The 13233-nt window shown below is 47.0% G+C and overlaps 1 protein-coding gene across 1 annotated transcript in view; it reads left to right on the top strand.

Annotated features, from left to right (window-relative positions):
- The window catches only part of Sfrp1 (secreted frizzled related protein 1), a 40494-nt gene extending 28086 nt beyond the window's left edge, over positions 1–12408 (top strand). The window contains exon 3 of the mRNA XM_048456134.3: positions 9002–12408. Coding sequence (XP_048312091.2) covers positions 9002–9324 — 323 coding nt within the window. The 3' untranslated portion in view covers positions 9325–12408. The remainder of the gene's footprint in view (positions 1–9001) is intronic.
- The last annotated feature ends 825 nt before the right edge of the window (positions 12409–13233 follow it).

Raw genomic sequence — 13233 nt, 5'->3', positions numbered from 1 at the left:
CCAGTTCAAAGTAAACAAGGCACTTTCTGACCTAATGGATTTCTCATCTGGAAAACGGTGAGCGTTGATAAAGATGTGTGGGTTGCCTCTCCATCATCCCTTAAAAGACAGGACAAAATAAATCAGTGACAAAGGGAAGAGAAAGAAAGAGAGAGAAAGAGAAAAAGAAAGGAAGGAGAAGCAAAGATTTTATTCAAAATAATTATTATTTTGATTATTTATTAAAAATAACCTTTAAGGAGGCTGAACTGAAACTAGGTTGCTTCATTTTCCCTGGAACTGTATAATCTCTGTTTTCTCTGTAACTCGTTCACGTTCTGCATGAGATCATAAACTTTCTAAAAATTTACCGATTTTATGCCTCAAAATATAGCCTGAAAATAAGGATGAAAGACTTTTTATGAAAAACAACAACAACTAAAAAGAACAAAATAAAACAGGCTGGAGAGATGGCTCAGCAGTTAAGAGCATCGACCCGACTGCTCTTCCAGAGGGCCGGGGTTCAATTCCCAGCACCCACATGGCAGCTCATGACTATCACTCTAAGATCTGACACCTTCACACAGAGATACATGCAGGCAAAACACCAATGCACATAAATAAAAAGTAAATTAGAATAAAAACCCTAATGAAATAAAATGGCAGCGTTCTCCCTCACGCCCTCCCACCCGCATCTCATAAACCAGAAGTGCCGATTTTCCCTGGGTAGAGTTTCTGGAGGTGGTCAGCAGACCGCAGCAAGTACAGGACTTGCAGGGGTCGATTTCCTGGTCTCCTTGTGTGGACCATTTGTTGACTTCTACAGTGAAGGCTGAAAACAGTCTCTTTTACACCATCTTCCCAACGCAGCCACACAGGGCCCTTGGCTTAGCGTGTACACAGTTGAATTTCCTGGTGCTGTGTAGATTTTATTTGCATCTGAGTAGTTAAGTGTGCTGCCTGTGCCCTCACCTCTCAATTGGTCCCTTTCATTTTCCTTTGAGATAGTAATTGCCTCGTTTTATTTCCTTTGTTCCTCACTTCCTGTTATGGACTCAGCTCCCTTCCAGCCCCCTCCCTCTCTCAACCCTAGCCCCCCCACCCCCCTTCTTAGCTATACAGCAGTATGTCTCCTGAGCTCTGTCCTGCCTCCTGCTTCAGCCTGGGTAGACTGAAACCATGCCACTGTGCCAAGTGTAATGGAGAAGATGTTTTAAGCCTTCTTTTGGCTTTCTTGATGTGAGCTCTTCATTTTCCTTTCATTAACCTCCACATTTAAAAAAAAAAAAAGATTCCTCGCAAAAGACACTTAGGAATTAGTATTTAACCCATTAATGTCTGAAGATGTCTTTATCCTGTTGTTAAGTACAGGTTGGTGGTTTGGCTCTGTCATAGTTAGGGATTTTAAAGGCTTTCCTTCATTGTCCCACAGGCTCCCAGGGTTGCTATGGCAAAATCCAGTTCCATCCTGATGCCGGATCCATTGGCTTAGGTGGATCTTCTTTTCTGTGTATTTCAAAATGTCATTCCATTCCTTATGTTTCTACGTATGCCGATTCTTTGAGCCAGGTACGACACAAACTGAGAGTTTATTTTCTTCATCTCTGAAAAATTATTTCCTTGGTTTCCCTCCATTTTTTTTTTTTTTATTTTATGTGTTCCGTAATTGCCTTTATTCAGACGAAGAGACTCAGGTCTCTGGTCTACTTTCACGGTTTTTCTGCCTCCTCTCTCAGTCTCTTTGTTTGTGATCTCAGGAAATGTCTTTAAACCTGTCCTAAAACACACATATTGAACACAGCCCTGTTCTGCGAAAGCTTCCTTTAATAGTTTTCTGTTCTTGTTATATGATACAGTCACTTACCCAGTGTGATCTCATTTTAAAGATTTCTTAAGCTTTCCTACATTGCCCCTGTTGTCTCTGGAATCCTCCCCACACCCCCGTTATTTATTTGGTTTTGGTTTTTTTTTTATGATTTTGGTCTCTATGATTCACATTCAGACTTCCCTTAAAATCCCGTCTATCCTTTCCTGGATGTTTGAGTGTGAGACCTGTGGAGTTGAAGGAGTCGAAAGCTTTTTGTATTTTACAGCTGCCACTTGTTGTCTCTCATTGGAGATTTTTAAGGAGGGGCAAAACGAAACCCAGAAGACCTGTGCTCTTTTCTTTTGAGCTACTAACCCTCTGACTTGGAGGTAGAGATCAGTGTTCATCTAAGCGTTTTTATAACATTTTATTTATTTATGCATTTATTTGGGCGAGTTATGTGTGTATGTGTGGGGGGGTCAGAGGACAGCTCATGGGAGTGAGTTCTCTCCTTTCACGTGTGGGCTCCAGGGATTTGAACTCAGGTCATTAGGCTTGGCAGCAAGCTCCTCTCCCTGCTGAGCCATCACACCAGCCCAGAAATTCAGGGTTTCAAGATCCAAGGGTCCCACTTTTTACCTAGCAGTCTCTCACCCAGTGCTGTGACGCCTTCTGCACTTCACCCCCTCTTCCTATCAGATGCAAACCTACCATATCAAATAAACCTCCTGGCTACTGCTGGGGCTGATGTGAGGTCAGTCTCTTGAGCCCATAGTTGCATCCTGTGGCCCAGCTCCTTAGCATCTGTGGTCCCTGCATAGGGCCAGCACGCTCTTAGTGAGCAGCTGGTTTCGGCTTGTCTTCTCTGTCAAGGCCAGTCTGATCTTCTGTTTACTTTCTGCTACCCAGAACTTCCTCTTGCTGTATTTCTTGTTGTCGTTACCATTTTCTTTCATGTGTTTTGTTTGTTAATTCTTTTTTAGATTTATTAATTTTATTTTACATAGTTGGTGCGTGTAGGTATGTGTACCATGTACATGCCTAGTGTCCACAGGGGCCAGAAGGGGATGCTGGATCCCCTGGAACTGTAGCTGTGGATAGTTGTGATCCGCCCACCACGTGGGTGCTGGGAATCAAACCCAGGTTCTGTGCAAGAACAACGAGCGCTCTTAACAACCATCCCGTCAGCCCCTGTGGGTCTGTTGTTTTTGTTTTAACTAACTTTCAGTTGACCGCAGAAAGAGGTAGAGAGCTTGCGTGTGCCCCCATCTAGTTGCGTTTGGCGTGTGGTCATCAGTGGGTGTCGTTCTTTCAGACATTCCAAGAATTCAGGGCCTGTCTGCGGGGGGGGGGGGGGAGGGGAGGGGGGGATGCTTTCGTCTCCTCCTCTCCATTGGCTGTCAGCTGTCTGGAATGACCTCTGTTGGCTCGGATTCTGGCCTCTCACGGATGTCAGTGACCTGCATCACCAGGCAGTCCCGGTTTAAACACATTCTTCAGCACTGGGATGGGGAGGTGGCTGCTCCATTTGAAACAGCTGCCTAGGTTATTTTGTTTATTTTTAATCTTCGCCTGTGGCTCTTTTCTCCTCTTTCCCAGCAAAGGTGATTCTTTAGGGCCCTTCTTTTTCTTCTCTCCTCGATACTTTACCCTCACTGTACCTGTTCCCTGTCATCTGCTGAGCTTCAAGCATGTTTTCTAACTCAGTTACACACCCACCTTTCCCGACTTATTCCTTTACCTCTTAGATACATACAGCAATGCCAGATTATTGGCTGTTTCACTGGATGGCCGTTGGCTGGTGGCCACCTTGCATCCAGTGTCTGTACCTGGCCATGGTGGCAAGAAAGACGTTTGTAGAGTAGGGATGTCAAGAGGAAGAGGCGCTCTAGAAGAGAGTTTGGGCTTGGATGAATGTTAGGACTTTTCTGATTCTCCTTTTAGACTCAGCAATCTGGCTGAGTGCTGTCGGGAGGCAGTCAGGGAAGTATAACTGGAGTGCAGAAACTCCGGCTTGAGTGACCGGAAGTGGAATGGAGCTTTTTCATGGTCTACTGAAATGCACTCAGATGTACTCAAGCCGAGGAGATGGTTTGCTTTAAGATTTCTGAGAAAGACCCCAAGAGTACAAATTGCAACCTCAAGTTTGGAGTTTTTCAGAGTTTTTGAATGTCGGAATTATTGGCTGGCGGTACTGCATAGATAAGAGTAATGCTTTACCCTCAGGGGACGTTAAATGGATGCTAAGGAAGAAAAAGGAATGGTTTTGTTTCCCTTTAGTTTTTCCCCTTCTTCTTTTGTTTTAAGGTGACTGCAATCTGCAGCTCAAGGTTTAGTTTCGGGGCTGTGTTTATCTAACAGGGCAGGTGAGTGGAAGCCATGCCAGCAGCAAGGCTGTGCTCTGTGTCTTACAGCTAGGAAGTGGTCCACACAGTATTGTGCCCCGAGGCTGCTGTCCCAGCTGCTGTCTCCCCTGGGTCTTTGATGCCACCGGCATTTGCATGGCAAACCCACCCATGGGTGAGTTTCCTAGCATCCTGGCAGTGAGCATGGCAGGATTAGAGAGAGCAATGGGGATCGATTCGTGGCTATTCTGGGCCCGTGCCAACTTCTGCCTCAGTGCCACAGGCATGGCACGGTGGTGGTGGGGTTAGCGCAGGCACCCACAGATGTGAAGAAATTAACTTTGGACAGGTTATTGCTTATCAAACACTCCAGGTCATCTGCATGCCTAAAGCAAACCCTGGGAAGATGGAAAGATGTTAGCAATTCTGGCCATATGTGCCTTCTTCCCTACTTTCTTCACCTTGAAAAGGAAAGTGAGCCAAACAGCGGAGAACTGGGGAGTCTAATGCATACCACATTTCCATCATCAATTTCCCTCCTCCCTTCACCACCCCCCCCCAACCTATGTAAACTAAATTCCTTTACATGGTCACGACAAAGGAACATTTTTTTTTTTTGAGTTGTGATTAAAAGCAGCACAATCAAGAAATAGTTTCCACTGAGGCAATCGCGTTTTAAACTCAATAATGGGTGGGGAGAGAGAACGCGGTCAGTGGGCTTGGCTACGGGTTCTAATCCTGATTGCATCTCCTACAAATTGCAGCCTTGTGCTGTCATTGTGTGGCCCTGCTTCTTCTTGCCTGTAATAAAGCACTCGGCATGCCTGCTTGACTGCCATCGTGAGTAGCAACCAAGAGCCAGGAGATGAGCCGCTCTCAACCTTCCTGACGCTGCGACCCTTTAATACAGCTCCTTATATTGTGGTGACCCCCAACCGCAAACTGATTTCCTTGCGACTTCATAACTGCAGTGTTGCTACTGTGATGAATCCAGTCTGCAACCCCCGTGGGGGTCATGGCTCACAGGTTGGGAAGCACTGCAGTAAATGGAGCACCTGGCCCGTGTTTGTCTCGCAAGCACAGGGCGTGGTTGGTATTAGTAAATGGTGACATGTTTCGGTGCAGTAAAGAAGGTCCCCTGTTGGTGGCTGGCGTGTGCATCACTCCCCTTCATGATAATGCAAGTGGTACCTGACTGCTTCTAAGACACAGTTGAGTTCTACGCATTGGACTTGGGCATCATCTACCTTGTGAAAGGACCCGAGTTATCTCATTGCCTTGCAGCCTTTCTTTAAGAAGTAGTGAGCTCACTTCCTGCTGCCACAGCTAATACCTCACACAACCAGCTTCTTCAGGAACGGCTTCTTTTGCCTAATAGTTTGGGAAGCTAGTGCATGACCAGTTGGCCTTGTGTGGGGCAGCGCACTATGGCAAGAACACTGTCTTGAACGGAAGCCACTCACTTCATGGCCAGAAAGCCTCAACGACTGGAGGAAGGTATGGGGGGCGGGTTCTGCCATCCCTCTCAAAAGGCTCACATCAGTGACCTAAAGACCCCTCACGGCCTGCTGAACATTCCACTAACAGTTCCGCTAAGGACTACGCTTTCAACACAGAGGTCTCGAAAGGACACTAAGATGGGAACAATAGGGAAGGTTTGTTTTCTCTTCCCATTGGCTCTGAGAAGCGAACAGAGACTGCCTTTGCTTTGGCCCGGCTGGTGAGTCTCTTCTGGCCGCTCCTCTCACTCAACCCCGTTGAGAGCGCTCATTCATCAAGTTTTATACTGGATCAAGTGATTTTTTTTTTTAAAAGTGAAGTCCCAGGTTCAAGGTCTGTAAGCCAACAGTGGGAGCCGAGGTAGGTGTGGGCCAGTTTGGGCCCGCCTGGGTGAGGCCTTGGAGGGGCAGTCTCTGCTGTCTGTTCATTGCAGGGTGGGGGCGCTGGCTTCCGATTGCTTTGTTCATCATGGGTGTGAGATTCAAGCAAATCAGAAGGGGTGGGCAGCAACCTACCCTACTGCGGTGGGGGTGTTGATGCTTTGAATTCATGGGAGTCGGGGTGCTGTGGCTCGCCTTACTATTCCAAGTGCTGGGCACTTCTGAAGAACTAGGCGGTCAACAGCTAGGGATGCCTGCTCACAAGGGTCCATTTGTGACCTTTCTGTCAGCCTTGGCATGAAGCATTTCTTAAGCCTGGGGTGTTTATTAGGCAGGACTTGAGTTAAGTAGGCCTCAAGGTGTAGAAAACAGTCGGGGGAGTAGTTTGAATTCACAACCTTAGACACGTTCGTTCGTGAAAGATTTGCTCTCAAGACTCTTCTCTTTGCCCTTCCTCTTTGCTTGTAAGGGAGCCAAGGTTTGGCCTGGTAACCAACAGAACATTCTGTGGTGACTTCTCCTCCTAGCATGGTCTCTTTCAGCCAGAGGGACTCTTGTGCCGTTTCATGAGAAAAGCCGTTCTAAAACGGAAGTGGAATTAGGAGCCTCTCTGAGCCCCTTATTTTCTCGATCCAGTTAATGAGCACTCTAAGTTTTGGGTTCATTAGGAAGAACTTTGAGACCACAGAGGCGGTAGGCACAGCCCAGCGATTGGAAGTGTGCTGGTTGTCAGGGCACTGTGGTTTGGCTATAGCCCTCTGCCCCACAGGCCTCTGTGCTGCAGGCTTGGTCCCCAGCTTCTGCCCCCCCCCATCCCTGTGGCACTCAGGGAGCTGGTGTAACATTCAGATGAGATCTGGTGGAAATGAGTTATTTTGGGCATGGCTTGAGGGAACCCAAACCAATGTTCTTTTCTTTCTTTTTGCTTGCTACTGCCAGGTGGCTAGCAGCTTTCTCCTGCTGTGTGCTCTGGCTCTCACGTGATGTTTGGTCACATGCCCTTGGGGACAGTGGTGATGAACTGAAGGCTGGAGCACAACCAAAAGAGAACTTTCCTTCTTAGCAGTTGATTTAGTTCAGGTGTTTGTTGAGATAGTGGACGGTTAATTAATGCACAGGGGTCGGAATTTAAAACCAACGAATGAGCAAGCCAACTGACTGGCCAAATGTCAGTTTTCTTATCTCCTAGATGGGGGACAATCATTGTCCTTTCTTCATGGAGTTACTAGAATCCAGCCGTTAAAGGAATAAAAGCCAAAATACTTAGTACCTTTGCAAGTTAACCTCACACTTTGAGAACCAGTAGCTACTGGAACACAGTAGCTACTGTGGAATGGAATACAGTGGAAGTCTTAAGATATTTGAAATCTTAAGATTTCAAATGGTGGTGGTGGTGGGCTTGGTAACTTTTTAAAAAAATATTTATTTATTTATTTATTTATTTATTTTAAAAAAACTATCTTTTCTCATTTTACATACCAATCCCAGTTCCCACTCCCTTCCTCCCGCTCCCTGGCTTGGTAACTTTTAACTCAAAACAATTCAGATATTGATTACTTGGTGACTGATATCTGGAAGATGATTTCCAATTTCTAATATCTGGTGTTGGCTAGTTCTAAAGCACACAGCAATGTGTGCTTATTGGATGTCTTTGCTCATTGGGCCCTTGATGGCCTCCACTAAAGGAGCTGTGTGCAGGTTTAAAATAATATTCAGGGCTGGGATGTTGTTCAGTCGTAGAGTGCTTGCCTGTCACACAGTGGGTCCCGTGTTCCATATCCCATATTTAGGGGAAAGAAAAAAAAAACTAACACAGAATCCGTGAACACAAAGCAAAGAGGAGGGAGGGCTGAGGGTAGGTTGTTACTTCTTTCTCCCGGTTCTGAGAATACAAGAGGCTCTTCTTGCATATTAGATGTGAGGAGTGGCGATCACTTGTATGTGCCTGCTAAAACTGTCTCTGAGCTGTTAGGTAGTCATGGTGAAGTTTAATTCTGCATGGGTCTTTTCCATGGACAAGACCTCAGAGGTACCCATCTGTGGCTTAGTGATCAGTGGGGCAGTTCCTTAGATCAGACTTTCCTGAACAGACAGCTAGAGGAACTCCGACTTCTCCTGTGCTGAAGCTGGGCATTGGTGGTGAGCACGCCTTGGCATACAGTTTGAAGGGCTCTCTGAATTCCCCTTGCTGCGTGTGCACCCAGATTCTATCTGCCTTGCTTTGGATGGTATGAAAACAAAACCACTAACTTTCTTACAAAAAAAACAAAACAAAACAAAACAATTAGGACAATTTTTTTTAAATGTTTCGGACCATAACATTAGATTATACAGGTTAAGTTGAATTATGTGACCTCTTCTCTTTTTATATTGTTTTTGGACATACCAAAGAATTGGCTTCATGATATATTCATGCATGTGTGTCGTTGTCTTTTGTCATATCCATTCCCATTATTTTCTTATTCTCCCCTTCCCCCACCTCAAGCTACCTTCATCACATGTGCATGCACACACATACCCCTACATCACACACACACACACCTACATATCACACACACACCTACATATCACACACACACCTACATCACACACACACCCCTGAATCACACACACACCTACCTATCACACACACCTACATATCACACACACACCTACATCACACACACACACACCTACATATCACACACACACCTACATATCACACACACACCTACACTATTCTGTACATGAGAGAAACGCAACAATATTTGTCTTTCCAATTCTAAATTATTTTGCCTAACGTGATGAAACCTGAAATTGATTTGAGACCCTCTGGATGCCCCACAGCTGTCCCTCGGGGGCTCTCACACTCCGTAGTATGGTGACCAGCGTCACTGTGTTCCCTTCCTGTAGGACTGGGTGGGCTGTTGTTTCGAGTGAAAAGCTGTGTTCTAAATGCTTTCTCTTCCTCACCCTCCCCTTCTCTCTCTGCCTCCCCCTCCTCATCCTAGCACTGAGGATGAAAATCAGAGAAGTGAAGAAGGAGAATGGCGACAAGAAGATTGTCCCCAAGAAGAAGAAGCCCCTGAAACTGGGGCCCATTAAGAAGAAGGAGCTGAAGCGGCTTGTGCTGTTCCTGAAGAACGGGGCCGACTGTCCCTGCCACCAGCTGGACAACCTCAGCCACAACTTTCTCATCATGGGCCGCAAGGTGAAGAGCCAGTACCTGCTGACGGCCATCCACAAGTGGGACAAGGAAAACAAGGAGTTCAAAAACTTCATGAAGAAAATGAAAAACCACGAGTGCCCCACCTTCCAGTCTGTTTTTAAATGATACTGGGGTGGACTGGGGAGGGAGTGTGTGACCTGGGGTGAGGGTGGGGGCGAGGGGACGGCCCTGGCTCTTGGGGTTCACATATTGCCCTTGCCCATTACAGTTGTGGCTTTCGCATCGCAGCTGGCTCCATTCCTACAGCGACCCCACTCCCTCCTCTTGACATAGCCACATCCAGCTATGTCCAGGGCTCTTTAGACTAGAAGGCTTTTTTTAAGGGCTGCAGTAGGGCCAGCAGTCACTGTGCAAAAGGAGGGGCAGAATCCTTTCACTGAGTCTCAGGCACACACACACACACACACACACGCACACACACACACACACACACACACACACACACACACACACACTTGCCAGTTTGGAAAGAAGTGTGTGAGGGCAGCTGATGCAAGCTGTATGCTGCTCTGGACATCATTAGGAATTGCTCGTGGAGTCTTTGGGTAAACCAAGCCCTTGCAGGTAGAAAAATTTGATCATTGGCAAGGCAGGTTGTTTCAGTTTTGTAGTAATCCCCCCTTTTTTGCATTGATAGAAACAAGAGCACCAGTACCCCATCATACACACACACGCACACGCACACACACACACACACATTCTGAAGGTAGCCAGGGTATCCCAGTACAGAATGCGATAGACAAGGGGCAGGATGGGAGGCCACAAGGGTGACAGAGGCTTGCTTTTGTAAGAGGAGGAACGTGGTGGGCATGAAGAGACATGAGGTATTTCAGGCTGAGAAGCCAATGGTTACTGGTTTTCAAAAACATAGTGAAAGAAAAAAAAAACACAAGAGCATCAGCAAGTCACGAGTCAGGGTGAATGGGGAGCTCACACTGTGGCTTCATCAGTCCTATTTCAAAAGAACACCTGCTACATAAACAGAGACAAAACCTCACACACCCTTCAAGGCTTCGATAAAAATCCACACTGAGCGTTTGAAAAGACAGCCAAGACTAAGATCTATCTCTGACTGCCTAAGGCTGCCCTCTTAATAAGCATGCTGTCTGCGCACGTGCTATGGAAGGTAACAACTGTCTGCGCATGTGCTGTGGAAGGGGTGGGCGTGGCATCATGATGGTAGTTCCCTGCTGCCCTGGAGCCAGCACAGCAGTGGAAGCTGACAGTATCTACAGCGCTCCCCAGATTGCTTTTCTCCAAGGAGATCCATTTCTTTCAACACGATTGCGATTGCGTATAGCTAAAAGATACTCGAAATCGCTGCTTGCCTGATCCCTACACTTTTGCTTTTGTACTCCCTCGCCCCACTCGTGCGTTCTGAGGATGAGTGTCCTGTCCAAGAAGATGGCGACAACAGCTAACCGTTGGCAGTTTCCCCAAGTGCCCAAAGGTAGTCCTCAAAGTTGGTATGCTTAGTAAGTGATGTAAATAAGCCGGTTCTCTTCGGCAGCCTAACTCCTGCTGTCTTCTTTAGAGTAGCTCTAAAGAAAAAAGACGTGAACGCTGATTTCTTCCACCAAAGTCTGACCCACTACATCTCAAGGAACGCAGTGGCGGTCTGTCTCCCTGGGGGGCTCACTCCTGCTGCAGCATTGTGAGGAGTTGTGCCATCCAATGGCCTTGGATCGACACAAAAACAGGGAAATTCTGGTAACTTCTGAACGACTGTAGCCTGGAAATCAGCCAGCCAACCTAGTTACTGACCTGAGTGCGATACTGGCCTAATTAACCTCCTGTTTAGTAATCCCATTATCTTAACACTTAAATATTCTTTCAACCTTAACGTTATTAGGGACCTTAAATGATTTGCCTATACTTTTGGATGATTTTAAAATGCATATACGTATTATTAATTAGCAATAGTCTACTTTTCTCATCGTCCAACTGAAACACAAGCGTATTTCATGAGTGTGTAGAGCTGGGCCTAGAGTCGCTAGTTCAGGGTTCGCTGAAGGGCTGCTCACTTTGGCAAAGTGGGTCATGCAGCAGGGCCCTCTCCAAGTGACAGAGGACTTTCTACACGAGTTTATATGGGGGAGGGGGTGTTTTTTCACAGAAAGCGAGCCGGGGCCGCGCTGGGCAGCTCTAGATTAGAACCCTCAGGTAGGAGGCAATGCTCTCAGAAAGGATTCATAATAAACTGATCCCGTGATCTGCAGCGGCTGTCACCACCCCCACCCCCACCCCCCCCGCGCGCACCCCAGCACCTCCACTGCAGAATCCCCTGGGTTAGAGTTCCATTGTGGACCTGTGAGGATTTTAGATGCATACACACCAGTTTTGTCGGCAGGAGCTCAGCAGTTCAGCACAAGCAAGGGAGGCTATGAACCCAAAGCTGCATGATCTCCAACCTTTGTTCTTTTCAACAAAAGGCACAACAAACCAATGTGCAGACTCATTGGCCTTGGCACCGGCTTCCAAAAGAGGAGGTCCATGTGCATGCTGACCATTGTTGCCAGGGAAAGGGTCAGCCTTGGAGAGCTTTAAAATCCTCATGCTGGAGAGGAGGAGGAGGCCAGACCTGCGGATCCATTGGGCACTACCAGTAGAGAAGATAGGGCTTGGAGGCAAGAATTGTAAGACTATTTGAGGACGTTCTATATCCACACTCAACTCTCATGGTTGGCTGGTTAGCGCTCTGTTCTCCCGGGGGCGTGGCCCGAGCAGGGTTCCGGCTAACTGTGAAGGCTTCAATCACAGAAATCTCATTTCCCAAAGCGAGAGCCTATCTCCCTTGTTAGACTCCGTGTAGCTAGATGATCTGTGTTGTGCCTTCATAGCGGAAGTGTTTCGAGATGTGTTTCAGACGCAAACCTGAGGCTACATCTCCATGCTGACAGGCTGGCTGCTCTGACCTGGCTTCGCAGGTCCCCAGCACACAGATGGAATTCCTGCTGGCCCTAGTTCTTTCGTGAGGGACTCCACTTTTAGAGTCCAAAACTTTTATAAAAAGCTTTGAATACTGTGAAGATGTTTTACATTCCATTTCTTTTGTGTTTTTTTTTAAAACTACATTTGACCAGATGTTTTGATGTTATCACGTTTGTAATAGTAATTCCCATATGTGTTTTGTTTTCATGCTTTTCCTGCCATGTATTCACTTGACTAAAATCACTCAATCAATAACAACGTGAGTTGTGATTTACCTGACTGCCTGTCCAGCATCCACGCTCCCCCATTCTGCATACTCCCCCTGTTCCAGCGATGGCTTCCAGCGATGGCTTCTGGTCCTACCACATCACCCTGACGTGGTGCCTGGGTGTGGTGGGTGGAAGAGCCTCGGGAAGGACCGTGAATATTCCCTAGCCTCCTTCCCCACTAACCATCTCTCTGTAACAGCCTGATGTCTGTCTGGCTGTGTGGGTTTTAGCTCGGCCAAACTTTCTGCTCCGTGTTTTAGATGGCTTTTCCCCCCCGCTGGCCCATTTTAGTGTTCACGGTCAAATGACCTGCTAGAACTTAAGAAATGGTTTGTATCCGGTGCTGTGGTCCCATTCGTGATCTTGCAGATGAACAATCTAAGACGTGACATGACTGGGGCTTCCCCGAAGACTTTGGATAACTTGCGTGGCTAGAATCAGAACCCACAGTCCCTGAGTCCCAGCTGAGTTACCTACTGGGCCTGCTTTGGTACCCGGAGTGACACATTTTGCTGATCCCTGGATGTTTATTTTGGGGTTGGGCTTCTTGCCTATGGAATTTTTCCACTGTAGCGATGGCTCCATTACATGGTAACACCCTCTCCCCCCGGCGAAAAAGTCTCCACACTAGGACTGCTAGTATTTCTCCAAATGTGCCTCAGAGCTTTCCCCACCCAGGCTCAAGACCACTGTCTCTTAGGGGACACACGAGGATCTTCAGATACTCATCTACTCTGGTGAAGTCTTGATGCGCCATCGCTGCCGAGCATGACATTGTCACTTCCTCTTGGCTCTGTGAGTTAAGGAGAGAATT

The sequence above is a fragment of the Myodes glareolus genome, chromosome 23 (genome assembly GCF_982192425.1).
Source record: "Myodes glareolus chromosome 23, mMyoGla1.1, whole genome shotgun sequence".
NCBI lineage: Eukaryota > Metazoa > Chordata > Mammalia > Rodentia > Cricetidae > Myodes > Myodes glareolus.
This window is presented reverse-complemented; position numbering and strand designations above follow the sequence as displayed.